The 26,608-nt window shown below is 60.3% G+C and overlaps 2 protein-coding genes across 3 annotated transcripts; one reads left to right on the top strand and one right to left on the bottom strand.

The window, feature by feature from the left end:
- The first annotated feature begins 7,103 nt into the window (after positions 1-7,103).
- Positions 7,104-14,591, top strand: POLD2 (DNA polymerase delta 2, accessory subunit). The gene is made up of 11 exons (XM_028095420.2): positions 7,104-7,399; positions 8,158-8,431; positions 11,075-11,196; positions 11,376-11,499; positions 11,730-11,844; positions 12,018-12,216; positions 12,499-12,579; positions 12,724-12,881; positions 13,111-13,238; positions 13,669-13,770; positions 14,149-14,591. Exons 2-11 carry the CDS (start codon positions 8,212-8,214, stop codon positions 14,307-14,309), a joined length of 1,410 nt encoding a protein of 469 aa, XP_027951221.1. The 5' UTR covers positions 7,104-7,399; positions 8,158-8,211; the 3' UTR covers positions 14,310-14,591.
- A 310-nt stretch (positions 14,592-14,901) lies between these two features.
- Positions 14,902-25,041, bottom strand: AEBP1 (AE binding protein 1). Of its 2 annotated transcripts, none has more exons than XM_088018279.1 (21): positions 24,765-25,041; positions 22,821-23,150; positions 22,234-22,296; positions 22,050-22,121; positions 21,305-21,444; positions 21,153-21,228; positions 20,369-20,446; positions 20,094-20,174; positions 19,931-19,984; positions 19,034-19,143; positions 18,814-18,953; positions 18,483-18,567; positions 18,242-18,386; positions 17,891-17,976; positions 17,444-17,567; positions 17,022-17,218; positions 16,731-16,910; positions 16,160-16,511; positions 15,941-16,080; positions 15,730-15,829; positions 14,902-15,554 (listed from the first exon to the last, which is right to left on the bottom strand). In XM_088018279.1, the coding sequence occupies exons 1-21, from the start codon at positions 25,015-25,017 to the stop codon at positions 14,902-14,904; spliced, it is 3,459 nt and encodes a 1,152-aa protein (XP_087874405.1). In that variant the 5' UTR covers positions 25,018-25,041. The 2 variants fall into 2 exon arrangements, with proteins under 2 accessions (XP_087874405.1, XP_027951220.2); XM_028095419.2 differs by having other exon boundaries at positions 21,153-21,230; positions 21,310-21,444.
- Between the last annotated feature and the right edge of the window lie 1,567 nt (positions 25,042-26,608).

The raw sequence follows: 26,608 nt of genomic DNA, 5'->3' as shown, positions 1-26,608 counted from the left end.
GGGTGGCTCAGTCAGTTAAGGGTCTGACTCTTGATCTCAGCTCAGGTTTTGATCTCAGCGTTGTGAGTTCAAGCCCTGCGTTGCGGGGGCTGGGGGGGGGGGGGGGAAAGGCTCCTGTGTCCAAAGCTTATTAGCTACCACACTTCTGCTGCTCTGGCTGACATTAAGGTTCCCGGGCGTTCCAGACTCGACTCCCTGGGGGCTAGAGTAAACCACCCCACTGATATTTCTGCCGAAAACACTGCTCTCAAGCCAAACCTCTGTTGCAGTCCAAAGAGACATCCTCCCAAATGATAATTTGGAAAAACTGACAAGAGAGGCCCAACAACTGGTCCCAAGAAAGGAAAAACAATATTGGAAATCTAATAATTTTTGGATCCATAAAGAGAGAACTCTGGTTTAGGCCAAATAACAATCTGGCCCTACCAGAAACTCTACAGTTCCCACTACTTACCACTGTACATGCATTAAACCATTGGTCTACTGACAAAATGGTAGCATCCATGAACCGACATCGGTGGACAAATATGAATAAGGGCACAAGTGCCTTTCTCGTTTGTCCCAGCTGCCCAAAGTATAATCCAGAGAACCCGGTTCATATGAATGAGCCTCATACAGCTTTCCCATCTCATGGATATCAATATGTTTTAGTCACGTTTCCTTTGCTTTCTCGCTGGACCAAAGCTTCCTTTTGTAGATAGGCCAACACTTCTTCTGTGGTTAAAATTCTGTTAGAGGGACGCCTGGGTGGCTCAGTTGTTTAGCGTCTGCCTTCGGCTCAGGTCACGATCCCGGAGTGCCAGGATCGAGCCCTGCATCGGGCTCCCTGCTCAGCCAGGAGCCTGCTTTTCCCTCTCCCGCTCCCCCTGCTTGTGTTCCCTCTGTAGCTGTCTCTCTCTGTCAAGTAAGTAAAATCTTTAAAAAATAATAAAATAAATAAAATTCCATTAGAAAAGATTACCCCCTACCTAGGGAGCCCCTCTCACACTTTATGGTTATCTGGGAACCCACAGGCAAGCCGGTGCAGTCTGACTGGCTCTACAGTACTTTCACTGAGCATATCAGGCTCAGTCCTCAGGGTTAATCAAATGCGCTAACAGCACTGTTAGGTCTCAAGTGGCAAAATTCATAAAGACCTTCCAAATACCTTGGCATGGCTGTTGGCCTCTACATCTCGGATCCACCCCCTTGGGAGCTCACAGATTCTCATACTTTGAGGCAGTCACAGGGCGTCCAGTACACACTTAGACACCTCCTCTGGCCCACAGTTGATAAAAAAGGAGATATGTTTAATATGGTAAAGGCCTAACTACTCCGATTAAAATAGTCCTGCTTTGGGGGAGCACCGTTCACAGTGCGTTCCCGGGACACAGTGACCTGGAGCATCACACCTTGCAACCCGGAGATTTCGTTTGTTGGAAGAGACACTTCGACAAAGACTCTTCAACCTCCCTGGAAAGACTCTTAACAGGATCTGCTACCCAACCTTGTGTGGACACACTCCAGGGGACAGACCCCTGGATTCACAGGATGCATCGAAAGAAAGCGCCCTCCACGCCATCTGGTGCAGAAACCTTGGAGGCCAGAAGGTGGTGGGCTGATAGATTCATGTGCTAAAAGAAAAAAAAAACCTGCCAGTTGAGAATCTTACCTCTGGAAAACTGTCCTTCAAAAATGAGGGGAAAATGGAGACATTCCCAGATAAACAAAAGCTGAGAGTTCATCACTAGGTCTTCCCTGCAAGAGATGCTCAAGGAAGTCCTTTGGGTAGAAAATGAAAGGACACTGGACAGTAACTCAAAGCCAGAGGAAGAAATAAATTTCCAGTAAAGGTAAAAATACATGGACAATTATAAAAGCTAGCGTGAAATAACAGAGAATATATATATTGGCTTCTGCCCCTGACTGCTGACACAGAGCTCCTAAAACCCTTGTAATTTCCTGAGTAACGAGAGCACCGGGAACATATTTTGTCCCACTATTTGGCCTCTGATGCCAGTTCCTGACACAGAGTTCCGAAATCTCTTGGAATTTCTGGGTGAAAGGAATGTCTTTTGTTCTAATAAGGGGATTCTGAGTGGGCTCCTAGGTGGCTTTAGGGGGAGGGCTGGTCACCAGAAAGATCAAGCCATGATTAGGAGTGTGGAGTGTTCAGCCCTGCCCACCCCCAACCTCTGAGAAGGGGAGAGGGGCTAGAGAGCGAGCTAATGATTGATCATGACTATGTGATAAAGTCACCATAAAAATCCCTAACATATGGGGTTGGGAGAGCTTTGAGGTCAATGAATACATCCACATCCCAGGAGGGTGACACGGGCCAACTTCATAACTTCAAGCTCCTGAGGCTCATGATCTTTCCTGACTTCACTCTACATATCTCTTCATTTGGCTGTTCATCTGTCTCCTTTGCCATATTCTTTTAGATGATAAAATGGTAAACTTAAGTGTTTCCCTGAGTTCTATGAGCCATTCTAGCAAATTATGAAACCCAAGGTTCAGGATTGTGGGAACTCTGATGTATAGTTCTTTGGTCAGAAGTATAGGTTACAGCTGGAACTTGAGATTGGCAGCTGAGGTGGGGGTGGTCTTGTGGGTCTGAGCCCTTCCTTGTGAGATCTGACAGTAACCCCAGGTAGATGATGTCAGAATTGAAGTGCCTGATGGGACACTCAGCTGGTGTCACAGAGAATTGCTTAATGTGTGGAAAACCCACACATCTTATGTCAGAAGTATTGTGAATGTGGGATAAAGGAGAAACACAGAGGAATGTGTCCTTCCAACTCAGCTAGTCTTACTGTAACCTTGGTTTGTAATTCCACCGAATGGTTCATAAATCCATCAAGTGGGATTTATTTCTGAAATGCAAGAATAGTTGGATATATGAAAATCAATCACTGTAATACACCACATTAACAGAAAAAAAAGACCACATAATCATCTCAATTGATGCAGAAAAAGTATTTGACAAAATTCAACATCCTTTCATGTGAAGAAAAAAAAAAAACCACAGTCAACAAACTAAGAGTAGAAGGAAAGTACCTCGGATACTAAAATATAGATATGGAAAACCCACAGCCAACATCAAACTCAATGGTAAAAGACTTAAAGCTTTTCTTCTAAAACCAAGAAGATGAAGATGCCCGCTTTCACCAACATAGTACTGGAAATTCTAGCCAGAGCAAGTAGGCAAGGAAAGGAAATAAAAGGCTTCCAAATTGGAAAGGAAGAAGTAAAATGCTTTTCTTGCATATTACATGATCTTATATGTAGAAAACCCTAATAATTCCACTAAACACACACACACACACACACACACACACACACACACACACGAGAATTAATAAATGAATTCAGCATAGTAGGTTGCAGGATACACACAAAATCAACATACAAAAATCAGGTGCATTTCTATACACTAACAATAAACAACCTGAAAATGAAAATTTAAAAATCCATTTACATAGCATCAAAAAGAATAAAATACTTAGGAATTAGCATAACCAAGGATGCAAAACACTTGTATGCTGAAAACGAAAGTACATTGCTGAAAACAATAGATAGGCTCTCTCAGCCTCAGCACCATCTTCTTGAAAACCTCCACGCCATGCCAGCCAGGTGGAGGGAGAGGCAAACGCTCAGTATGAGAAGAAAAAGAAGAAAGAGGAGGCCGAGGTTCAAGTAAACTGCTAGCTTGTGCATCCATGGAAGCCACAGGAGGGCAACAAGGAAAAGCCAGAGGCCAGGGACGCTGGTACCAATCAGTGGACTGCATGCCTACTTTCTAGAGCTTGAGTCAATGAATCTAGACTATCCATCACCATCTGACTGCAATGACCACCTTTCAGAGGGCCACCTTGTTCATACCAAAACAGTCCCTTTTGGTCTTTGCCCTGGACCTCTGACTTTCAGGACTAAATCTGTTTTCACTTTACTTCACAATGTAACATGTGTACAATAAATCATCTCTTCTGTCTCAGCTGAAGGAAAAAAGCAACAACTAAAGATATAACTGGGAAGACATTCCACGTTCATGGATTGGAAGATTTAATGTTGTTAAGGTGTCAGTACTACTCAAAGTGATCTACAGATTAAATGCAATCCCTATCAAAACCCTAATGACATTTTTTTTGCAGAAATGGAAAAAAATCCTTCCTAAGATTCACATGGAATCTCAAGGGACCCCGAATCCTTAAAAAGAACAAAGTGGGAAGACTGGACTCACACTTTCTGATTTCAAAATCTACAACAAAGCTGCAATAATCAAAACAGTGTGGTACTGGCATAAAGACAGACATACAGGCCAGTGTAACAGACGGCCCATAAATAAACTTTTGCATGTGTGGTCAAATGATTTTTTGACAAGGATGTCAAGACTATTCAATTAGAAAAGGACAGTCTTTCCAACACATGGCATTGGGAAAACTGGATATCTACATGCAAAAAAAAAATGAGGTTAAATCCTTACCTAAAGCCATACACAAAAATTAATTCTACAGGGATCAAAGACGTACACCTAAGAGCTACAACTATAAAACTCTGAGAAGAAGAAACCACAGGGGGCAAACTTTACGACATTGGATTTGGCAGTGACTTTTTGGATATGACACTAAAGGCACAGGAGACCAAAAAAGAACAGAGTATGATTGGATTTCATCAACATGAAAACTGTGCGCGTCACAGGACAGTGTCAACAGAGTAAAAGGCAACCCATGGAATGGAAGAAAACATCTGCAAATTACATATCTGACAAGGGATTGATACCTGGAATATATAAAGCACTCCTAGAATTAAAAAACAAAAACATAACCCAGTTAAAACATGGGCACAGAACTTGGAATGAGAATTTCTTCAAAGATACACAGATGGCCAACAAGCACATGAAAAGATGTCCAACATCACTAAGTACCAGGGAAATGCAAATAAAAACCAACTGAGGCGGCACCTCACACCCATTAGGGTGGCTACTATCAAAAACCCAGAGAAGACCAAGTGTTGCCAAGGGTGTGGAGAAACTGAAAGCCTTCCGCACTGTTGGTGGGAAGGTTAAATGGTGCAGCTGCTGTGGGCAAGTGTGGCCGCTCCTCGGAAAATTAACCATGGACTTACCATTTGCCCCACAATTCCACTTCTAGGTATATACCCAAAAGATCTGAAACCGAGGGCGCCTGGGTGGCTCAGTCGGTTAAGTGTCTGCCTTTGGCTCAGGTCATGATCCCAGGGTCCTGGGATGGAGTCCCACATTGGGCTCCCTGCTCAGCGGGGAGTCTGCTTCTCCCTCTGCCTCTGCCGCTCCACTCCCCATTTGTCTTCTCTCGCTCTCTTAAAAAAAAAAAAAGATCTGAAACCCAGGCCTCGACAGATACATGCACACCCACATTCAAAGCAGCCTTATTCATGATAGCCTCAAGATGGAAACAAGCTAAACTTCCATTGATGGACTGAATATACAAATGCGGTACTATGAACAATGAGGCATTGGCTCCTAAAAAATAAGTAAGTTCTGACACATGGTACAATATGGATGTACCTTGAAGATACTAAGTGAAATAAACTAGATACAAAGAGACAAATACTGTATGATTCCACTTCTGCAAGGTACCTGGAACAGGCAAATGCATAGAGACAGAAGGAAGACTGGAATTGACAGGGGATGGGAGGGGAGTGGGGGGAGACAGTGTAACAGGTGCAGAGCTTCAGCGTGGGAAGATGAAAAAGAGACGGACGAGGGGGATGGCTGCACAACACTGTGAATGCACTTAGTGCCACCGAGCTGTACACTTCATGATGGTTCAAATGGTACGTCTTATGTCATATAGATTTTACCACGATAAAGAAAAACACATTAGGGAGCATCACGGAAGGCCCTCTCCCTGCGACTCGGGTCCACCCAGCCCTGGCTTTCCGTGGAAACGCACTTATTCTAAGGAGCCCAACCCCGTAAAGCCTGCCGGGAGCCCTGAGCCCTTTTGTCATCTACTCATTTAAGAACATCTTTGGTTTCACGTGGAGAGAACAAATCGGGGTTCGTCTCCTGCCGTGACATGCGGAGTTAGCACTTGCAGGTGGCGGGGTAGCCGCCACGCGGCAGCGGTGGGGCCGCAGGACTGGAGGGAGGGGAAGGGCTGCAGGCCGGCCCTGCATGGTCCCAACAGCACGATCCCCGGAAGGCTGCACGGACGCCCCCCACACGCCTGTCCTCCGTCCAGGGCGCAGCGGCAGGGACGGCGGGTGGCGAGCGAGGGACCCCGGCACACACACACACACACACACACCCCCGGACCCCGGACCGACGGCGGGGTCCCTGCGACTCTGCCGCCTGCCCCGTCCTCATGGGGAGCCTGAGACGCACTAGCCCTCCTGAGGCTCCTCCGGCCGCCGCGCTCTCGGCTGCCACCGACGTCAAGACCCCCGTCGTCGCAGAGACGAGGCCCGGCACCGCAAGCGGCGCGCGGGGAATGACGCGCCGCGCGTGCAACAGACCCCGCGGCTGCGAGGGCGAGCGAGCTCCACGGCTAGGGCGCCCGGGCTCGCCTCGGGGCTCGGGGCCTCACTGCCCGTGCGGGAGAGGACCTCGCAGCGGGGGCGGCGCGGGATGGAGATGAGGGAAGCCCCGGTGGAGGCTGGGCCACACCCCGTCCGCTTCCCTAACACTAACCCTACTCCTAAGCGCTGCTCCGCCGTCCGGCCCGGGCCCTGCCCTCCGCGGGCTGACCTCAGGCACGCGCCTCGATACATGCAAGCGCGCGAGTCCCACGGCCCCCGCGGGCCCCGCGTAGTCCGGGAAACCCGGGGCGCGTCCAGAGGCGGGGCGCTCGCGGATTGGCTGGAGGCGGAGGTGGGCGGGGTGTGCCGCGTGGGAGGCAGGGCGCGGAGGTGGGCGGGGCGGCGCGCGCAGATTCGCGGGATTCAGTGCGAGGAGGTGGGCGGGGTGACGCGCGCGAATTGGCGGGAGGAGGGGCGCGTCGGCGGGCGGGCCCCGCGGTGATGGACGGAACGGGCAACTCGTCGATTGGTAGAAGGCGGTGATGGGCGGGCACGGGCGAGAGGCGGAGCGCGGAGGTGGGCGGGGCGGCGCGCGCTGATTGGCGGGAGGCGGAGGGAGACCGGCGGCGCGCAGCTCCGGGACGGAGGTCCTGCGTCCCGGGACCCGCGTGGCGGCGGCGGCGGCAGGGCTGGGGCTCCGGTGTCCGGGCGTGGCGGCGGGCTGGGCGGCGCTTTTGCAGGGTCCCCGCTGCACGCGCCGAGCCGAAGCCAGAGCGCGGGCCGGGGCCGGCGGGGCACCTTCCGGGGCCGCGGCCCGGCTCCGCACGTTCGGGCCGGAAGTTAGTTCAGGTTCCGCCGCGGCCCAGAGCCGCGCGGCCGAACCAGGGTACGAGCGCCTGGCAGCCGTGCTGAAAAGGTACACGGAAGAGGAGAGACTGAGCCGTGCACTGTGGACCGTCTGGTGGCGGCCTGGGCCGCTGCAGTCCGGGAGCTCGTGTCCCAGTCACCGGGGGCGGACCGTAAACTCACAATAGGTTCTTAGTCAATGCCACGAAAATCAGAATGGGAGACGTAGAAGCGCCAGGGGAGGGTTGACAGTGAGGTGTGAGCAAAGACAGAGCGGGGAATGGGGAGCCAGCGAGTCTGCAGTGTGCGGGCAGGAGCCCGGGAGAAGAGCTGGGGCAGATCTCAGGCCGTTGTAGGGACTTGGGGTTTCAGTCACGGAAAGGGGGAGCCTTTTCTGCAGAGGAATGACTGGTGTAGATTTTGTTTCATTTTTATTTAAAATAGGCGTATTATTTTCTGGTAGCTTATGTAAGGTTGGCCTCGTACTTGAGATGGGGCAGGTGCTGGGGGCAGATGCCATGTGGGATTTGAGAGCCAGGTAGTTGTCCAGGTAGAGGTGTGAGGCAGGCAGTGGATGCATGGTTTGGAGAGGGTTTAGGAGAGCCTCAGGTGGGAGAAGCGTTTCCCACCTTTCCTTGTCTCCGTGTTTGGAGGAGCATGACAAGGTGACATGTTGGGATCCAGCAGCGGTGATCTGCTGTTCTGAACCACGTCTGGGGTGGGCTGCAGCTGTGCCGTCCTCTTCCCACGCCTGTAGGTTCAGGGGAGACACGGCGGGAAAGCCGTGGGCTGGGCAGGGGCTGCAGGGCTACCTCTGTGTTTTCACAGTGACCACCTCCTCCGGGGCCCAAGCACAGGGGTCTGCACACGTCTAGCACAGCCATGTTTTCGGAGCAAGCTGCCCAGAGGGCCCACACTCTCCTCTCCCCACCATCAGCCAGCAATGCCACCTTTGCCCGTGTGCCCGTGTCCACGTACACCAACTCCTCCCAGCCCTTCAGGCTCGGGGAGCGCAGCTTCAGCCGGCAGTACGCCCACATTTATGCCACCCGTCTCCTCCAAATGAGGCCTTTCCTGGTGAGCCGGGCCAAGCAGCACTGGGGTAAGTGATGCGTTCCGGAAAGTGCTTCCTCCCCACCAGCCCAGAAGGGACTGGGGTTGGGGGGGGGGGGGGGCGTTAGAAATGTCATATGAGCAACCAGGTACAGCTGGAAACTTCTTTAGTTTACCCCACTTCCTAGTTATCTTGAGAAAGTCAACCTCTGTGCCTCAGCTGTTTCTTTAGATAGTTACAAGGATTAAATTGAGGAAGAGGTGGCTTTAAGGGGAGGTTTAGTTCAGAGGCTGGGTTGGGGTGGGGCTTCGTTCTGGTGGGAGCAGGGATCTCTCTGGTGTAGGAATGTTCCCCGTCTGGAGTGCAGGTTACGTGCTTGTTTGCCCACGTGTGGCCATCCTGTGTCTCAGTGTGGCAGGCCAGGTACCTGGCACTGGGAGCCCAGGTCTGTGAAGACGCGCCTCCCCCCTCAGGGGGTCTCCCTGTGTGTTTGCTGTCCCTCTGGGCCCTCCGTGCTGGTTGGGTGTGAATCTCCCATCCCGTGGGCTCTTCGGTCTTTCCTAATCCAGGGGCGAGGGCAGGGCGCATCTTCTTTCTTCCCCACTTGGTCCTTGACCTGTCCTGCAGTTACATTATTCATAGTGGCAAACAGCTTCAGCTTTCGGGCGATGCTGCATTCCTCAGTCTTACCATGGATCACAGTGGCTTTCTGGGCCACTTTCAGTTCATCTGAAACGTTTACAGGTGGGACCGTGTCCTCGCTAGCCATCCATGTGTACTGGCCCCAGCCCTGGCCTTCGTGGTCCCGGCTCCGGTCTCGGCTGCGGGGAGCAGTGGCGATCGGGCCCATCCCACCGAGCCGACGGGACCGACTCTGGTTTCATTACAAGCAACAAGGAGAACTAAACCATCAGATCTGTTAGGGATGTCTCGGGTCCCTAGTGCTGTTCGCGTGTCCTCCGCCGTGGAACGGGATCTCCTTCCTGTGGCTCCCAGTGGCCTTTCCTCACTTTCCTTGAAGCCCTTGGGGATCCCCTCCTCAGGCCCTGTGTCACTGCCACCATTTAGGTCCTTTACGATAGACCCGCTCTGGTGCGGGTTTCTCCTGCAGTCACCACCGCTGCTGACTGACATCTGCCCGGTGACAGAAACACAGCCTGCGGTCTGCTCGCAGACGGGTCAGAAGGTCAGACAGCGGCCCCTGATGAATGCAGCCTCGGCTGGGGGGTGGGCGGCGGCACCGCTGTCTGCTCGCCAGCCTGGCAGTGGATGCTGTCCTCTCCTGGAACACCTGCGCGTGGCTTCCCCGCGTGGCCAGGCTTTCCGACCAGAGTTCAGCCGTGGGACTCGTGTGTCTCTCTCTTGAGCTTTCTGAACACGCAAAGCCCCTTCTTGCTGGCATTCCCTTCGCCTGGCACGCTCTTTCCCTGTCTTCCCTCATGACCTCAGCTTAAATGTCATGCGCCTCGAGAGGCCACGTCAGCCACTGGGGTTTCTCCTACCTTCTGCCTCGGCTCCCCTGTGTCCGTGGCACTTGTCACAGTGGCTGACCCCTTGTTGACTGCTGTCGTCTCTCTCTCTCTCTGGGTCGTAAGCTTGGTGAGGGAGAGGATGGGCCATGCTGTTCACTCCATGCTGGTGCCTGGCCCGATGTCCTCTCACCGTCCAGCTGGACAGATGTCCTGCTCTCGACACAGGGATGTGTGGTTCTGCCTGGTGCTTGGGTGTGCACGGTAGATCCCGGCTGTGCAACCTTGGACGTGCCACTTAACCTCTCTGTGCCTCTGCTGCCTCAAGCATGTGGTGGGGCAGTAGTGTCTACCCTGCGTGTTGGCAGGCACGGATGAGTTTCACAGACAGTGCTCGCACGACCCCCAGGGGTTGAGAGGGGGCTCAACAGACAGGCTCTGGAGACTGCTGTTTCCCTGGGTATCTGGCATTTCTCCCTGCTGCTGGCGCCCTCCTTATCTCATTTTGAACTGCTAGCCTCCACTCCCCAGGGTGTAGATCTGTGGAATGTTCTCGGTTATTCCGGGGCAGAAGGAGCAGCTGGGCTCCGGAAGGGGCTGGTCCTGCGGCCCCATTATCCCATCGGGTCCTGGCAGCATTTTTCCCAGGCTCCGGGTCTTTATACACAAACCCACAGGCCTTCTGGGACTTGTGCTCCTTCCTCTAGCCTGCCTGGGTGAGCCCTGCACACCGCGCCACTCTCCGGTTTCTAGGGCAGGGTGCTTCTTTCTAAGAGTGAGTTACAATTTAGGTGTAAGTGACATAATATGCTGTATCGGTTTCCCCGTTGTTCCTTGCTGTCACAGACAATAGTCACAAATCGAGCAGCTTAATACGCCGGAACCGTATTCTCTGTCCGTTCTGGAGACCAGAGGTCTGAATGCAGGTGTCGGCCAGCCAGGAGCACGTTTTCCTGCTCTCCCAGGTTCTGGCAGCTGCCCGCGCCCCTGTCTCTGCGTGTCTGCCTTTCTTATGAGGACATGGGATGCAAGGGCCCAGCCACATCCCTCTATCCTCCTGGGGCCGAGTCTGCTCGAGTTGGTGGGGGGCTCCCTGTACTTGATGTTCTCCTTCCCCCTGGAGGCCCGGCCCGTGGGCTGCGGTGCGCAGGGAGGCCTGTGCCCTGCCCCGGGGTGGGAGGGGAGGCTGCTGGGTCCCTGAGCTCATGCTTGTCATGCCTAGGTGATGGAGTCCAGGTGAAGAAGCTGTGTGAGCTGCAGCCTGGGGAGAAGTGCTGTGTGGTGGGGACCCTCTTCAAGGCCATGCCGCTCCAGCCCTCCATCCTCCGAGAGATCAGCGAAGAGGTGAGGCCTGCATGCTGCCTTGGGGGCACCGATGGGACCACCAGCCGTATACCCAGGGAATCAGAGCTGGGCCTCTGTCCCTGGGGGCCGGGGACTGCGGTACCATCTCGCTGATGGGGCCTGGGAGCCTTAGGACCCAGCCTCTGGCCCCAAGACTCCCCCCAATCTCCGTCTTCCAGCACAACCTGCTCCCCCAGCCTCCTCGGAGCAAGTACATCCACCCCGACGATGAGCTGGTCTTGGAAGATGAATTGCAGCGCATCAAACTAGAAGGCAGCATTGACGCATCAAAGCTGGTCACAGGTGGGGGGGGGGCAGCCCGTGCCTGGAGATGCTGGTGCTTCCCTACATCCCCAGAGCAGTGGATGCAGGGTCGGGCAGTGTTTGAGGCCCAGGGAGGCAGGAAGCAGACACTCGGCCCCAAGTCCTAAGTGAGGCAGAAGAGAACTGGCTGGTTTTGCCTCGGGGGTGCCTGAAAGGAGGTGGCAGCCTCTCGGGCCTCCCTCCTGGAGCCTGACACTGCTGCTCCCCAGGGACAGTGCTGGCCGTGCTCGGCTCTGCAAGAGACAGCGGGAAGTTCCTGGTGGAGGACCACTGCTTTGCAGAGCTGGCTCCTCAAAAGCCCGCACCCCCCCTTGACACAGACAGGTGAGGAGCAGGCACTCGGGGGCCTGGCCAGTGGCCCAGGGGAGTCACGGTTGCTGGGCTCCATGTCCCCTGCTCACCTGTGACTGGGGCAGAGCTCCGCCAGTGGCTGGGTGGGGGTGGCGGGGGGACTCCTGCTTTCTCGGCGCCCAGGAGGACCCTGACTTCTCCTGCAGGTTTGTGCTGCTGGTGTCTGGTCTGGGCCTGGGTGGAGGCGGGGGCGAGAGCCTGCTGGGCACCCAGCTGCTGGTGGACGTAGTGACGGGGCAGCTGGGGGACGAGGGGGAGCAGTGCAGCGCCGCCCACGTGTCCCGGGTCATCCTCGCTGGGAACCTCCTGAGCTACAACACCCAGAGCAGAGATTCCATCAACAAGGTACGTCCCCCGCCTGCCCGCTTTCAAGCCCCTCCTTCCCCAGGGAGAGGCGGGGCGTGGGGTCTTGCGTGTCTGGTGGCCAGTGCCCTGCAGTGCTGCTGGGGTCTCTGCTCTGGCCCTGCTTTCAGAGGGCGGCAGGGGGAGGGGGGGGCCTGTGGCACAGAACTCCTCCCATCCCCGAGCAGTGGGGCTCTGCTCTCTGCCGTCTGGCTGGGGCTCAGAGTGTCCCTTTGCTCTGAGTCTGTCTTGGGGCCTGACAGCCTACGGCACTTCTATCCCCAGGCCAAGTACTTAACCAAGAAAACCCAGGCAGCCAGTGTGGAGGCAGTCAAAATGCTGGATGAGATCCTCCTGCAGCTGAGCGTGAGTGAGCTGGGGGCTGGCCGGTGATGAGATTGGAGTCTGCCAAGCAGCAGCGGGCACCAGAAGGCAGGCCGGGGAATGGGAAGAAGGAGGGATCTGGAGGGCACTGGGCCCTGCAAGCTCCCCTGCCCCTGTGCCCTCCAGGCGTCAGTACCTGTGGACGTGATGCCAGGCGAATTTGACCCAACCAACTACACGCTCCCCCAGCAACCCCTGCACCCCTGCATGTTCCCACTGGCCACTGCCTACGCCACCCTCCAGCTGGTCACCAATCCCTACCAAGCCACCATCGATGGAGTCAGGTAGCCAACTGCAGCCACACCCCCATCTGACCCCTGGCCTTGTGCTCAGTGGCACCGAGAGGGGAGGGTTGGGTCCAGGGCTGCAGAGGGCCCACCGGATCTGGGCTCTTTCTCAGAGTCGGCTTGGGACACCCTCCGTGAGAGTGCCGGGCGAGCTCTGGGCTGGCTCCTGTGGGAGCACCAGCAGCGGCCCCCCCAGGGTGGGGATCAGCTGAGCCTTGCCTTGCAGATTCCTAGGGACATCAGGACAAAATGTGAGTGACATTTTCCGGTACAGTAGCATGGAGGATCACTTGGAGATCCTGGAGTGGACCCTGCGCGTCCGTCACATCAGCCCCACAGCCCCTGACACGCTAGGTAACGGGACTCAGCCACGTGGGGTGGCGCCAGAGGGCCAAGGGAGTCCTAATCAGGGGCCTTGATGCCCAGTGGGTTTGCAGCCTGGATTGGCACTCACCAGTCCTGCCGTGACCTCAGGGGAAACCCAAAAGCTTGACACTAGTTCTGGAACCTCTGGAATCTTAGCTCTGTAGCCCAGCCCCTGTGTAGGGGCAAAGGCCACGGGGAGCACACTGGGAGCTCTGGCTGGGCAGAGGCCGGCACCCTGCCACAGTGCCCACCCAGCAGGGCACGCTGACCTGACCCCAGGGCCGTGGGGCCGTGTCATAGCGGGCAGGGCTGCTACCAGCATAGCCAGAGCATGTGTGAGGGACAGGGGTAGGGCGCCGCACCCCGACCACGCGCCGTGCGGAACTGAGAAGCCCCAGCCGCTGTGGGCTTTCTCCAGGTTGCTACCCTTTCTACAAGACCGACCCATTCATCTTCCCGGAGTGCCCTCACGTCTACTTTTGCGGGAACACCCCCAAGTTTGGCTCTAAAATCTTCCGAGGTGAGTCTTGTGTTCTGGGGGCCCTGGGCCTGGGCTGTCACAAGGGACTCTGTCCTGGGGACAGGGCTCACAGAGAAGACCTCACTGGAGTCCCCAAGCCCCGTGGGGTAGGTGGCCAGCCTAGTGGCCAGCTGACTGAGCCTGTCTGGGCAGGGGCTGATCGGTCCACACCTGTGCAGCAGGCTCAGCACCCACCTCTGGTCAGCAGGGCTTTAGCCTTTGACCTTTATGCTGCCCTCGGCCCTTCCAGAGCTTCTGTAGCCACCACTCCCACGGAGCTGATGGGGAAATCCTGTTTGCTTCTGGTGACTTCCCTTGAAGCCCGGGTCCACCCAGAACCTAAGTGGGGGGGGGGGTGCCTGTGTGGCTTCTTTACAGGCCCAGAGGACCAGAGGGTGCTGTTGGTGGCCGTCCCCGACTTCAGCACCACACAGACTGCCTGCCTTGTGAATCTGCGTAGCCTGGCCTGCCAGCCCATCAGCTTCTCGGGCTTTGGGGCAGAGGACGAGGACTTGGGGGGCTTGGGTCTGGGCCCCTGATTGACAGAAACCCCAGCTGTCCGTTCTGTGCAACATTGACCCCGCAGCGGCATTTGCTTTATAATAGAAGCCTGATCGGGGCACCTGGGTGGCTCAGTCCATTGAGCATCCGACTCTTGATTTCGGCTCAGGTCGTGAGATTGAGCCCCATGTTGGGCTCTGTGCTGGGCGTGGAGTCTGCTTGAGATTCTCTCCCTCTGCCCCTCCCCCTGCTCTCTCGCGCGCTCTCTCTCTCTCTCTCTCTCTAAAGTAAGTATAAATAAAATCTTTTTTAAAAAAGCCTGACTGGTTGTGCTGGTACTGAGCTCCCAGGCAGAGCTGACGCTGGCCGGGGCCACTCGCGTGGCATGCCACTTCCCTCCTCCCCGTCCCTGAGTGCTCAGCCACACGTCTGCCATGAGCTTGCTTTATTGGTGCGGCCGACGGGGCAGATGGCTGAGGAGTCCGTGCGCTCCGGGCCGTCCGAGGCGGGCAGGAGCTTGCCTGCACAGCGTGGCTCCTCGGTGTCGGTCCCGTGTGGGGCCCCTCCGGCCAGGCTACACTGAGGGCAGGGTGCTCCTGTGTGCTGATGGCCGCTGAGCTGGCTCGGGGCTCAGAAGTCCCCAAAGTTCACTGTGTAGGTCTCGGCTGTGGTGAAAGAGAAATCTGGGGCCATGACCACCACCACCTCCTCCTCCTGGTCCTCCTCCGGCTCCTCGTCCTCCTCGGGCCCCAGCTCTGTCCCAAACTCCGTCCCAAACTCCGTCACCACCTCCGTGTAGGTCTCCGTCTCCGTCTCCTCCCAGCCCGCCGCGGTGGCCTCGGGTGCCAAGTGCCAGGGCCCCTGGCTGGCGCTGGGGGTGGGGGTGGGGGTGGGGGGGAGGGCGGGGGCGGTGGGCAGCGTGTTGGTGGGGGATGCCGTTGTCGCGGGGGTGCCGGGGCCCGGGGTGGCCGTGGCGTTGAGGCGCCGCAGCCGCATCTGCTCGCGCATGCGCAGCCTATACTGCAGGCGGCGCCGCTGCATGCGCCGTTGCTGGGGTGTCATGGGGCGGGAGGGGTCGATGTGCGGGATGGGCCGGTTCCCGTTCATGGCCATGATCTCGCGGATGCGCTTCCAGTTGGAGCGGGCCAGGATGAAGTTGCACTGGGTGGCCCCGATGTCATAATCCACGTTGCAGGTCTTGGCACTCGGGGTGTAGCCCTCTGCATGGGCCGTCACGCGGTACTCACCCGGATTCAGGATGCGCCAGTAGTCACCCCCGCTCGCTGCAGAGGGAGGCCGGGTGCTGCTGCCCAAGACGCCCCCTCCCAGCCCCCAGCCCTCCCTCTGCCTCAGTTGTACCCTCTGCGGGGGTGGGGGGGCGGTGCGTCTGGCCAAGACCTCGCACAGATCTGGCTCCCCACCTCAGGAAGGAGGGGCGGCCGGGTGCACACAAGGTACCTGTCTTCACACCGTGGTTAATGCCGCTCACGGAAATGGTGGCATTGGCGATAGGGATGCCCTGCTCGTCCGTCACAACCCCCTTGATGCCACGGTGAACCTGCAGAGGGAGGCAAGGCCGGGTGTCTCCAGGCAGGCCCCACCGTGAGGCGCAGCTCCGCCGAGCTCCCCCGAGCTCCCCGGGGGCTCCAGCCCTGCGCCCCACCCCCACCTGCTCCATGAAGGTGAGCAGAGCCTCCTTGTTGTTCTCCCACTCTCGGGGCAGCTCGCTCTCGTGGGGGAACTTGTCGCAGCCCAGGTAAATGGAGAGCTCCAGGCAATTGGTGTGCAGGTAACTGAAGTCATTGATGGCTGTGCAGGGGCGGACAGAGCCACAGTCACCCGCGGGCCCCCCAGACAGCCCACCCCGGCCCCTCCCAAGCTGACTTACTCCCAGACCGGGGCTTCCACTTGGCCCCGTTGACGATGCCCATGCCGCTGGTGTGGTCCTGTGCTTGGCACCCTCCCCGATACGGCTCCGTCATGGTGAGGTGGGCAGAGGCAAAGGAGATGGCCAGCCAGCGGAAGATGGCGTGGTCCGGGGTCTCCTGGGCCTCAGACACCTCGTCCTCGTCTTCCCCCCGGGCAGCTGCCATGGCCGCGGCCAGCAGCTGCTCCTGGGTGGGCGTTCGGGCCATGTCGTAGGGGTAGGACACGAGCCGCTCACCACCGTTCAGGTTGGCCCCCAGCACGAAGGGGTTCTTCTCCATCCAGGCAATGATGGCCCGGACCTCCGTGGACACCTGGGGACGGCCGCTGCGTGAGCTCTGAGCCACAGCCTCCTCCACCACCCTCCTTGCAGACCGCCCCCCCCCCCGTACTCATGCCCCCTCTGTGCCCCCAAGCCTCGCCAGGCTCAGCGCTTAGCCTCAGTCACCCGCCCACCCACCCCCAAGTCTGGAGCTCAGGACCCCAGGGCCCGGGCCGCTCCCCCAGGCCTGCGAGCCAGGCTGCCGCCTCACCGTGGCGTCGGGGGAGAGGTAGCGTTCAGGAATCGGCAGGTTATTGTTGGGGACCCGGTAGGGGACCCATTTCCTCTCCTCTGCTCCCCAGAGCACAGAGTTGAGATCTGGGAAGTCTTCGTAGATGTCAAAACCCTCCTCAGTCCACAGCCCCATCGCCCAGTTCCCAAACTCGGAGCCCTGGAGGAACCAGTGGGGTTGGCGTCAACCTGCCCCCCACCCCTGGCCCGGCCCGGCCCCGCTCCCCCTCTCCCACCTCCACCCGCCCACCCCTCCACTCCCCCCACCCACCATCTGCGCTGCCACCTCGTAGCCGTCAGGGTTCAGTGAAGGCACCAGGTGGATGCGTGTGTCCTGCACCAGGCTGCGCACGCGCGGGTTACCGTCCCGGTACTCCCGGCACAGGTACTGCATGAGAAGCAGTAGCAGCTCTCTGCCCAGCACCTCGTTGCCGTGGATCCCAGCTGTGTATCGGAACTCAGGTTCCCCTGCAAGGGCAGGAGCCTCAGCAACCACCCGGGCCCCGGAGGAAGGACCCACGCTGGCTCACAGCCAGGGGAATGGGGGCCACTGAGGCTTGTGGGGCCCAACAAGGCAGACCGGGACCCCCACAGAGGCTCCCGAGACAGGCACAGGGACCAGCTGCAACGCCAGGGCCTTGCTCAAATCCATGCCACGGAGGGCAGGTCTCCAGGGTGCTATGGGGCCCTCACCCAGCTCATGATCCCCAGGGTTGTCCGAGATCTCCATGGCATAGATCTTGAGCCCGCGTGAGCTCTTTCCCAAGCTGTACGTGCGGGTGATAGTGGGGCACTCCTCGTTCACCATCTTCATCAGCTGGGCGCAGGAGAGGATACCGAATTACACAACCCGCCACCCACGGAGGCAGCCCTCCATGCAGGGAGTGCCAGGCCTCTCCCAGCACCCTGGTCTGTTCCGTGGGGAAGGCGTCTGTGGTAGGAGAGGCCCCTGCAGGCGACCCCAGCCCCTCTCGGGTACCAGCACCAGAGAGAGAGGTTTCCCTTCCCTGAGGCGAGGGCCGGCCAACCTCCCTCTCAGGCAGGCCGGGTCTGGGGTGGGAGCCCTGAACACAAGCTCCCCCATGAGCCCTGAACCCAGCCTCCGGACAGGCCCCCACGGCCCAGGGACAAGCGCCCTACCTGGCGCATGTCCTTGTAGCTGTGGTGCCGGAAGTCCAGGTTGTCGGTGGTCACCACCTCGTTCTGTGCGTAGTAGCTGTGGACAGCTGCCAAAGGCGGGCGGGGCCCTGAGCTGTCCACCTGCCAGCCATGCCCCGACCCCGGCCAGCCCCTCCCCCCGGCCAGCCCCTCCCCTTCCCGGCCAGCCCCCCTCCCTGGCCAGCCTCCCCTTCCAGGCCAGCCACCCCTCCAGCCAGCCTCACCCCCTGGCCAGCTCCCCCTCTTCCCGGCCAGCCACCCCTCCGGCCAGCCCCCTCCCCCCCCAGCCAGCCCCTCCCACCCGCTGGCTGCCTGGCAGCCCCCTGCACTCACGAGACACGGGACACCCCAGCACCTCCAGGCGCATGCATAGGCTGCCGTTCCAGGTGAGTGGGTAGACGCGGATGAAGCGGGCCACCACTGGCTCCGGGAGCTCGCTCAGCACGGGCGTGTCCTTGTCCACGTTCCCATGGAAGGTCTGGGGAGAGGCCGGTCTCAGAGCAGCCCCCCACCCCTGCCAAGAGCCCACCCCCTGCCCCGACGCCGGGGCAGAGCCACGAGCTCAGGGGCCCACCATTTCCTCGTAGCCGTTGGTGTACATCGTCCACATCTGGCTGTCGTTGCTGAAGCCCACGAAGAAGGAGGTCACGAAGTCATCACTGGGGAGCAAACGGTGGTCAGGGCAAGGCTGCTCTCCCTGCCCCAGGTCCCGGGCACTCAGGAGTTGGCAGGGGTGTGTGGGGCTCAGCCCGGGCAGCAGGAGCGGCTCCCACGCCTGCTACGTGCCATGGATGGGTGATCTGCTCATCCACGAGGATTGGGGGTGGCATGTCCTGCATGGGACGCAGTCCTGTGCCCAGAGCCATCCACCCCTCGCTAAGTGCCTGTGAGTCTGGCCGACGTACTGGATGCTGGAGTCACGGCCCTGGGTGATGATGCCTGTGAACTTGGTGGTCCTTCTGGTGTCTACCTCGATCCACTGTCTCTGAGCGTCATCCTCAGCGCACCATGCCCCATCATAGTAGTCATCCTCGGTGGCCCCGGCCTGGTGGGGGGCGGTGTGGAGGATGAGCAGGTGGCAGAGCCCCCTGCCCAGTTGCAAGATGGGCGCATCCCAACACCCACCTGCATGTTGAGCCTGCCTCGCTGTGCCCCCAGGCCGTGCCGCAGCATGGACGAGGCCCGGATCTGGTTGTCCTCGATACGGTGGGACTCCATCCCGATGGGGGGACACTCTAGGGACATGGCACCCAAGGCTGGTGGCCCACTGGCTCTGGCATTCCCTCCACGAAATCCAGAACAAGGAGCCCAGACCAGAGCCCACTCGAGCCCACATCAGGGGGTGCGAGTCAGAGCACCTGCGCCCCTAGCCGGTCTTCTCCGCCCTGGGACTCAGCTTCCTCATCTGGAGAATGGGCGGATGACACCAGCTCCAAAGGGCCACGGGGCTCACGTGAAACTACAGGGCACAGCCGCCCCAGAGCTCAGCCCCTTACGGGCACCATCTGCATCAGGGCCATCTGCACACCCGCCTTGTGCTGTGAGTTCTGTCCCCTGGGGTTAATCCCAGGGCAGAGATACTCCAGGACCTGCCCCTTCTGGGTCCCAAGAATTTAAGGGCAGGAAAGGGTTCTGGAGGCCTGGAGCATCACCAGGATTTCCAGGTTTGGGACCCACATGTGGCTCTGGATTATTTGCCTGGCACCCTTACCTTGCTGCCACTGCATGGACCCCAGCCCCCACATACACGCCAGCCCCCCACACACCCCAGCTCCCACATATACCCCAGCCCCCCACACACCCCAGCCCCCCCACATCCCAGACCCCCACACACCCCAGCCCCCCACATACACCAGCCCCCCACATACCCTAGCCCCCCACATACACCAGCCCCCACACCCACTCCCCAGCCCCCCGCATACACAAGCCCCCCACATCCCAGCCCCCCACACACCCCAGCCCCCCAGATACCCCAGCCCCCCGCATACACAAGCCCCCGCAACCCCCAGGCCCCTCACTCACTGAGTCTCTCCGTCGGAGCCCACTCCTCCTCCAGCTCCTCACCCTTCCGGGGCCCTGGAGGCAACAACGGGAGGAAGTGGTGCAGAGGGTCCTGGAGTCTCAGGAATGCACGTGCTCTCACACAGGGCCCCCGGCTGTGTGGGTCCAGCCCCCAGACACACACCTTTGTGGTCCTTGCCCTTCTCCACAGTCCACTTGTCATCTGTCTCCTCCTCCTTGGGGCTGCCCTCCTTTTTGGGTTTCTCTGAACAGTGGAAGGTAGAAGAAGCCTGTCATCTTAGCCCTGGGCTTCAGGGAGCAGGGAGGTCAGGGGTCAGGCCTGCGCTGGGGGCCGGGGGGCGGGGTGTTGAGGGTTAGGCTGAGTGGGAGCAGGGGGGTCAGGGGTCACGCCTGCACTGGGGGTCAGGCCGGGGGTGGGGACAGCTTGGTTCCACTCACTCAGCTCCTCCTTCTCTTCATCTGTCTCCAGCTCAGTGTGGGGTTTCCTGGGTCTGGGAGGTCCGAAGTAATAGTCCACTGTGGGGGGGCAGAGCCCTGCTGAGGTGGCCCAGATGCTGCCCCCAGGGCCCCCTCGGTGAGCCAGAGCTCCTGGATCCACAGGAGCCCAGCCAGCAGGACTGGGCAGGAGGGAGTGCGGGAGCAGGGGGTGGGGTCAGGGCAGGCCTTAAGAATCTAGGTAGGCAGGGCTGAGGAGGGAGGGGCTCCTGGAGGGGAGGCCACCTAGGCACCGGCAGGATGAGCCCGAGCCGAGGAAGTCACCAGCCTGACCCAGGAAGCCGTGGCCTGGGGAAAGGTGGGCCATGGAGTCTGGGCAGGGAATGGGGCACACACAGGACACACCTTGAGTGACACCTGATGCCTGTGGCCGGAAGGGGGTGGTCTTGAGTGAGGGCCGAGCTGGGGCCAAGGGTCAGTGGGAGGGATTGGTGGGGACCTGGGGGCAGGGAAAGGGCAGGAACCTGCTCGGCCCGCGTGGACACAGGCACAAGAGGGAGAGGACAGTGACTGCCCAGAAGGAGCTGGGGTCCTGCGCGGGTGAGGGCAGATAGAATGGGAGCAGGGGACAGAGACTGAAGCCCACTAGGGTTCAGGAGGGACCAGCCCGAGGGAGGAGGGCAGACCAGGGCTGCAAGCCCATGTGGGCACAGAGGGGCGCTGGCAAGGCAACTCCCACCAAAGCAGCGGAAGCAGGGGTGTGGCAGGCTGGGCCCTGGGCACTCACTGTCGTCATAGTGGGGGATCACGTAGCCATCTCCATAGTCGGGAGGCAGGGGGGGCGGCAGCGGCTTCAGAGGAGGCTCTGTGGAGGTGGGAGGCAGGGGTGGGCCCAGAGCCCCCATGCCTGGCACCCCTCCCTCCCCCAGCGGTCCCCACCCTACCAATCCTCTCCTCGGGGGCCTCCGGCCCAGGCCCGGACGGCTCAGCCTTCTCCTCTGGGGGCTTCGACCAGGGCCGCTCGGGCCTCCTCCTGCTGGGGGGTGGCCGGCGCTGCTTCTGACGTCGGATGTACTCAACTGAGGGGGAGGGCGGGCTCTGAGCCAGTCCAAGACCCTCCTCAAGGGCAGTGGGGCCGGGAGGGCAGGGCCTCCGGGTGGGCCAACCATCGGTGGGCCCTGGGGCCAGGGGTCCGGGTCCAGACAGAGGGCGGGGGCCCTGGGGCCAGGGGTCCAGGTCCAGACAGAGGGCGGGGGGGGCCTGGGGCCAGGGGTCCGGGTCCAGACAGAGGGCGGGGGGGGCCTGGGGCCAGGGGTCCGGGTCCAGACAGAGGGCGGGGGGGGCCTGGGGCCAGGGGTCCGGGTCCAGACAGAGGGCGGGGGGGGCCTGGGGCCAGGGGTCCGGGTCCAGACAGAGGGCGGGGGGGGGCCTGGGGCCAGGGGTCCGGGTCCAGACAGAGGGCGGGGGGGGCCTGGGGCCAGGGGTCCGGGTCCAGACAGAGGGCGGGGGGGGCCTGGGGCCAGGGGTCCGGGTCCAGACAGAGGGCAGCGGGGGCCTGGGGCCAGGGGTCCGGGTCCAGACAGAGGGCAGGGGGGGCCTGGGGCCAGGGGTCCGGGTCCAGACAGAGGGCGGGGGGCCTGGGGCCAGGGGCCCGGGTCCAGACAGAGGGCGGGGGGCTACTCACAATCTCCATAGTCCTCCCTCTCTATCTGGTCGTTGTAGTCCAGGGTGGGTGGTTCGGTCTCCTCTTCCGGCTCTGGGGGAAATGCTCGTGGCTGGCTTGTTGAAGACACTCACTGATGCCCCTACCCAGCTCAGCCAGCCAAGGCAGCGGGTCCCCCAATGCCAGGTGGATATTGCCCACTCACCAGACTGGCGCTCTGACTCAGTTTCTCCTCCTGGACCTAGCCAAGGACTTGGGAGGGCCCCGCCTGCAACGCAAAACCCACCAGCCGGTGGATGGGAAGCCCGCCCTGACCACTGGTTGTACAGGGAGCCCCCACAAGACCTAGGCCCTGCCGACAGCTCCCAAGGCCTGAGCTCACTCCCAGGAGGCGTGGATTGCTCTGGCCTTCAGCACCCTGCTGGTATCTCCTGGGGCCAGAGAGCTGGAGGGCTTTCTGGGGAGCCCAGGCCCCAGCAGGAGGGCACCCCAAGGCTCAGGTACCAACAACACACAGGAGAAGGGATCTGGGTGGGGGCCAGGGGACAGATCCAGGACACTGGAGAGCAAACCCCATCTACGAGGCTGCCAAGCACCCCCTGCCCAGGGAAGGCAGCCGCCCCGAGGGAGCTCCAACCAAATGGCTACGTTCCTGACAACGAGGCTCCAGAGCCCACCCTGTCTGAGTGACCCTCAGGATCTATCTGCAGGAAGCAGAGTCCTAGGGACCCCCTCTCCCTCCCAGTCCCTAGCAGGTCAGAGCCCCACAACCCCAGGAGAGCCTGCACACACCTCCCTCCTGAGGCAGCTCCTTGGGGCTGGGGCTGGGAGGCAGGGGCCGTGGCCACCACGGGGTTTCGGTGGGGGGCCTCTTCCCAGCCGAGGGCCTCTTGGTGGCCTTGGGTGGCTTCTCCTTGGGCTTCTTGGTGGCCTTGGGTGGCTTCTCCTTGGGCTTCTTGGTGGCCTTGGGTGGCTTCTCCTTGGGCTTCTTGGTGGCCTTGGGTGGCTTCTCCTTGGGCTTCTTGGGTGGCCTGAGGGACCCCTCCGGGGGCTGCTTGGTCGCCTTGGGACCTTTGTCCTTCTTTCCTCTCTTCCCTTTGTCCTTGACCTTTTCCGGAGGTGCTGTCACAAATGCAGATTTAAGTCAAGTCAATGAGGATGTCACTCTATATCTCACGTGGCCACCCCAAGGTGCCCACAACCCGGGCATAGCGGCTCTCGCTGGTTCTTGGTGGCCCTGTGTTTCTCGGATTGGGAAACCAAGAGGTGAAGTCACTTGCCCTCTTGGAGGAGCTGGGATTGGAACCCAGGCTTTCTGTCGGCAGTTCTCTGCTGCCAACACCACAGCTCGGCCCAGGGAGCAGGCCCTCTCCCTCCCACCCGCCAAAACTCAACAGAGGCCCCTCCTCACCCTCTTCCCCACGTGTCCGCTCAGCCGATCAGGAAGCATTGTACTGTGCAGGGCACGGAAGGGGCAGAGAGGTGACTGAGCCATCCAGGCCTGGGGGAGTGCCCGGTCTAAAGGGGAAGGAGGTCTCATCCCCGCCAACTGCCACCCAAAGTCAAGGGCCTGGGCCTGGGGCCTCCCTGAAGCTCCCTGCAGAGCAAGAAAAAGGTCACTCATGTCCGTTTCCAGAAGTAAGGGGTCTGGAGTGGATTGGCAGCTCTAACCAAGAGGGGGTCCTGGGGCACACGGGGGGTGGGGGGACAGACAGGCACCACAGCTGCTCAGCCCTCTCGGAGTCTGGGGGAGGAAGTGGGAGCAGGGCACGGGGCAGTCTGTGGGAGTCCTCCAGGCCCCTGAGCAAGTGCGAGGGAGAATGTGACGGGGGTGGTGGCCGGAGGCCTAAACACAGAAAAATTCACAGAATGCACACAGCCAGGAGGAACAGGGCTGCCACAGAGGCATCCAGGAGGCCAGGACAGTAAGCCTGGAATGGGGAGTAGAGGTTGGCGTGGGAGGCCATGTTGGGTCCTAGGATCCGCCCCCCAAGGGGTGGGGAAGGAGCCAGGAAAGATCTAGAATCTAGAAGAGGACGCAGGGGAGGGGCTGCTGACCTCAGGAATGATGGATGGTGCTCTGGAGTCTCCTGGGAGAGCGATCAACAGGACCCTTGCCCCCCTCCAGAAAATCACCATAAATAGCTGAGGTTTATTGACAACTGATTATGTAAGAAGCCCTGGGCCGTGTGCCCCGTGATGCACCACCACAGTGAATCCACGACCACGGAAAGGGCACTCCTCCCTGCTCCCGGCGGCAGCCCCCACCCCTGCCTCTGTGCTCTTGGAACAGGAGGCTGGGCACGAGGGTGCTGGGGAGCCCTCCCAAGGAAGGGCTGAGGCTGGGACTCTGGGGGTGGCGTGGGCACAGCCATGGTGTGTGCCACACACAGGCCCCATGAGGACATGAGGGCAGCTCACAGGACAGACCTGGGGAGAGGGCAGCCCAGTCCCCAGGTGGCTCAACGCTCGTCCTTCTGGGGGGCGGGGGTGAGGGACCCGGAGGGCCCAAACCGCGGATGTGCCTGGGTGCGCAGAGGGCCACAAGCCAGCACCGACCTCTGCCTGGCGCAGGGTCCTGCCAGACATCTGGGCTCTCCTGTGCCTCACAGAGTAGGCTGGACAGCAGCCAAACCCTTGCCAGGGCCTGCCATTGTCACCTGAGAGGCAGGGCGCCCCGAGGTCCCCCAACGCACGGTGGGCCACCCCCCCCAGGCACGCCCCTGGGGATCTTACCCTCTTTGGCCACCCCCGGGCGCGCCCCTGGCTTGCCCCCCGTCTGGGCTTTGCGGGCGCGCAGGGTGGGCTCGGGGGGCGGCGGCGCCTCCAGGTCGTCCTCCCGGGTCTCGGGCTCCAACTCCGACAGGAAACCCTCGAGGAACTCCTCGATCTCGTCGTCGGTCAGCACCGTCTGCGGGCGCCCCCCGGGGCACAGCGCCAGCAGCACCAGGAGGCAGCCGAGCAGGGGCGCCCAGCGCAAGGCCGCCATCGCCGGGGCTCGCGCGGAGGGCAGGGGCGCGAGGGGGCCCCCCGGGGTGGCGAGGGGCGGGGACTCTGGGGGGGGCGGCAGAGGGGTCCCGCGTGGTTGGGGGCCCCGGGGTTGGCGGTGGGCTCCGGGTGGGAGCGGGAGGGAGGATCCGGGGTGGGGCGAGAGGGCTCCGGGCCGGGCAGTGTCTCAGGGGAGAGTAGGGGCTCAGGGGTGGCCGGGGGGCTCTGCGACGCTGGTGGCGGCTGGGAGCTCCGGCCCCGCGTGGCGCGCTCCCGCGCGCACCGCCTCTCCAAAGCTCCAGTGGCGGCCGGGGCGGGGGCGCCGGGGCTTCCGGAGCCGGCTGCCCCCACCCCTGGGGAAGGAGGAGGAGGAGGAGGAGCCGGGCGTGGACGGAGGGGCTGCGGGGGCGGGGGTGGGGGGGGGCGGCGGCGATTTGTGCCGGCGCCGCGCGCTTGGCACTTTCCGGAGCCGTAACTGGGGCCGGCCGGCGTCCAGGGCCTGAGGCCTGCGTCTAGGACAGAGGACCTGCGTGGGGGGGAGAGGGGGTCTTGAGGGCGCAGGTCCGAGGGGTCCAGTGCCGCCCACCCTCCCCCCCAAAATGGGTCTGCAGCACCGCGCTCGAGTCGGCTGGGACTGGGAGGCGAGATGCCACCCAGACCAATGGAGGGGGTCGGGAGCCCTGACGGCAGAGCCCCGCTGCGGCCTCTGGTCTCCGAGACCTTCCCCATCGCAGGGCTCCAGGCCGGGCGGTGAGGGCCCCTGGCCAACCCATCCTTGCCTCTCTCTGGAGGCTTGGGCTGGCAACTCTGTGAACTGTCACTAGCTTTCCTAGAGACGTCCAACTGATTTCCCGGTCTGTGGGCCCTGTGCTGGTTCCCGGTGAGGGACAGCTCTTCGGGTACTCACTCTCTAGCGGCAGGGAGGGGCAAACCTGCCCTCAGGGCAGGCCAGTTGCTCTGCTGGGGCTGGGAGTCCCTATGTAACCCCCCCCCCCAGGTCCTGGCAGACAAGGGCAAGTTTGGAAGGGGGCAGAGACGGAGCAGGGAGGGAGGAGATTCCTTTCCCACTGTATTAAATCTGTGTATAATTCACAGGAATGGGACTTAGCACTCACACAATGATTTTCGTACAAGTTGAAGAGTTTCTTGCCTGCCCCTACACCTGGATCCGCGCAGTCCACTTCTCTGGCCTCTCTGGCAAATGGTACAGCCTCAGGTCAAGCCAGGTCCTCTCAAGGGAAGATTTGCGGGCAGTGCCTGTGAGCCCAGCTCCATGTGGAAGATATGGGGGCTACAAAGGCAAAGTAGACCAGCCACTGCCCCCGAGGACCCAGCTGGGGAGAGACTTTGTGTGCCTTTAACCCAAAAGAGCTGTGTGCTGGGATGTGCCCTGGGAACAGTCACTGGACACTGAGGCAGGAGGTGCTACTGTCTGGGGCTCATCCCCTCCCCTAGAGTTTCTTCTGTTTCCTGCAGTGGACACTGCCTCACCTCTGAAGACCCCACGGCTTTCCCACCAGCTCAGATCCAAACACGGACAGCCACTTCTGTTGTTCCTCTTACCAGAACCTGGTTTTTTAAAGACTGTTTAC

The sequence above is a fragment of the Eumetopias jubatus genome, unplaced genomic scaffold (assembly GCF_037043125.1).
Source record: "Eumetopias jubatus isolate StellerSeaLion01/CBP00866 unplaced genomic scaffold, mEumJub1_p1.0 scaffold_14, whole genome shotgun sequence".
NCBI lineage: Eukaryota > Metazoa > Chordata > Mammalia > Carnivora > Otariidae > Eumetopias > Eumetopias jubatus.
Note: the sequence above shows the minus strand (reverse complement) of the source record. Positions and strands in the feature narration are given on the sequence as shown.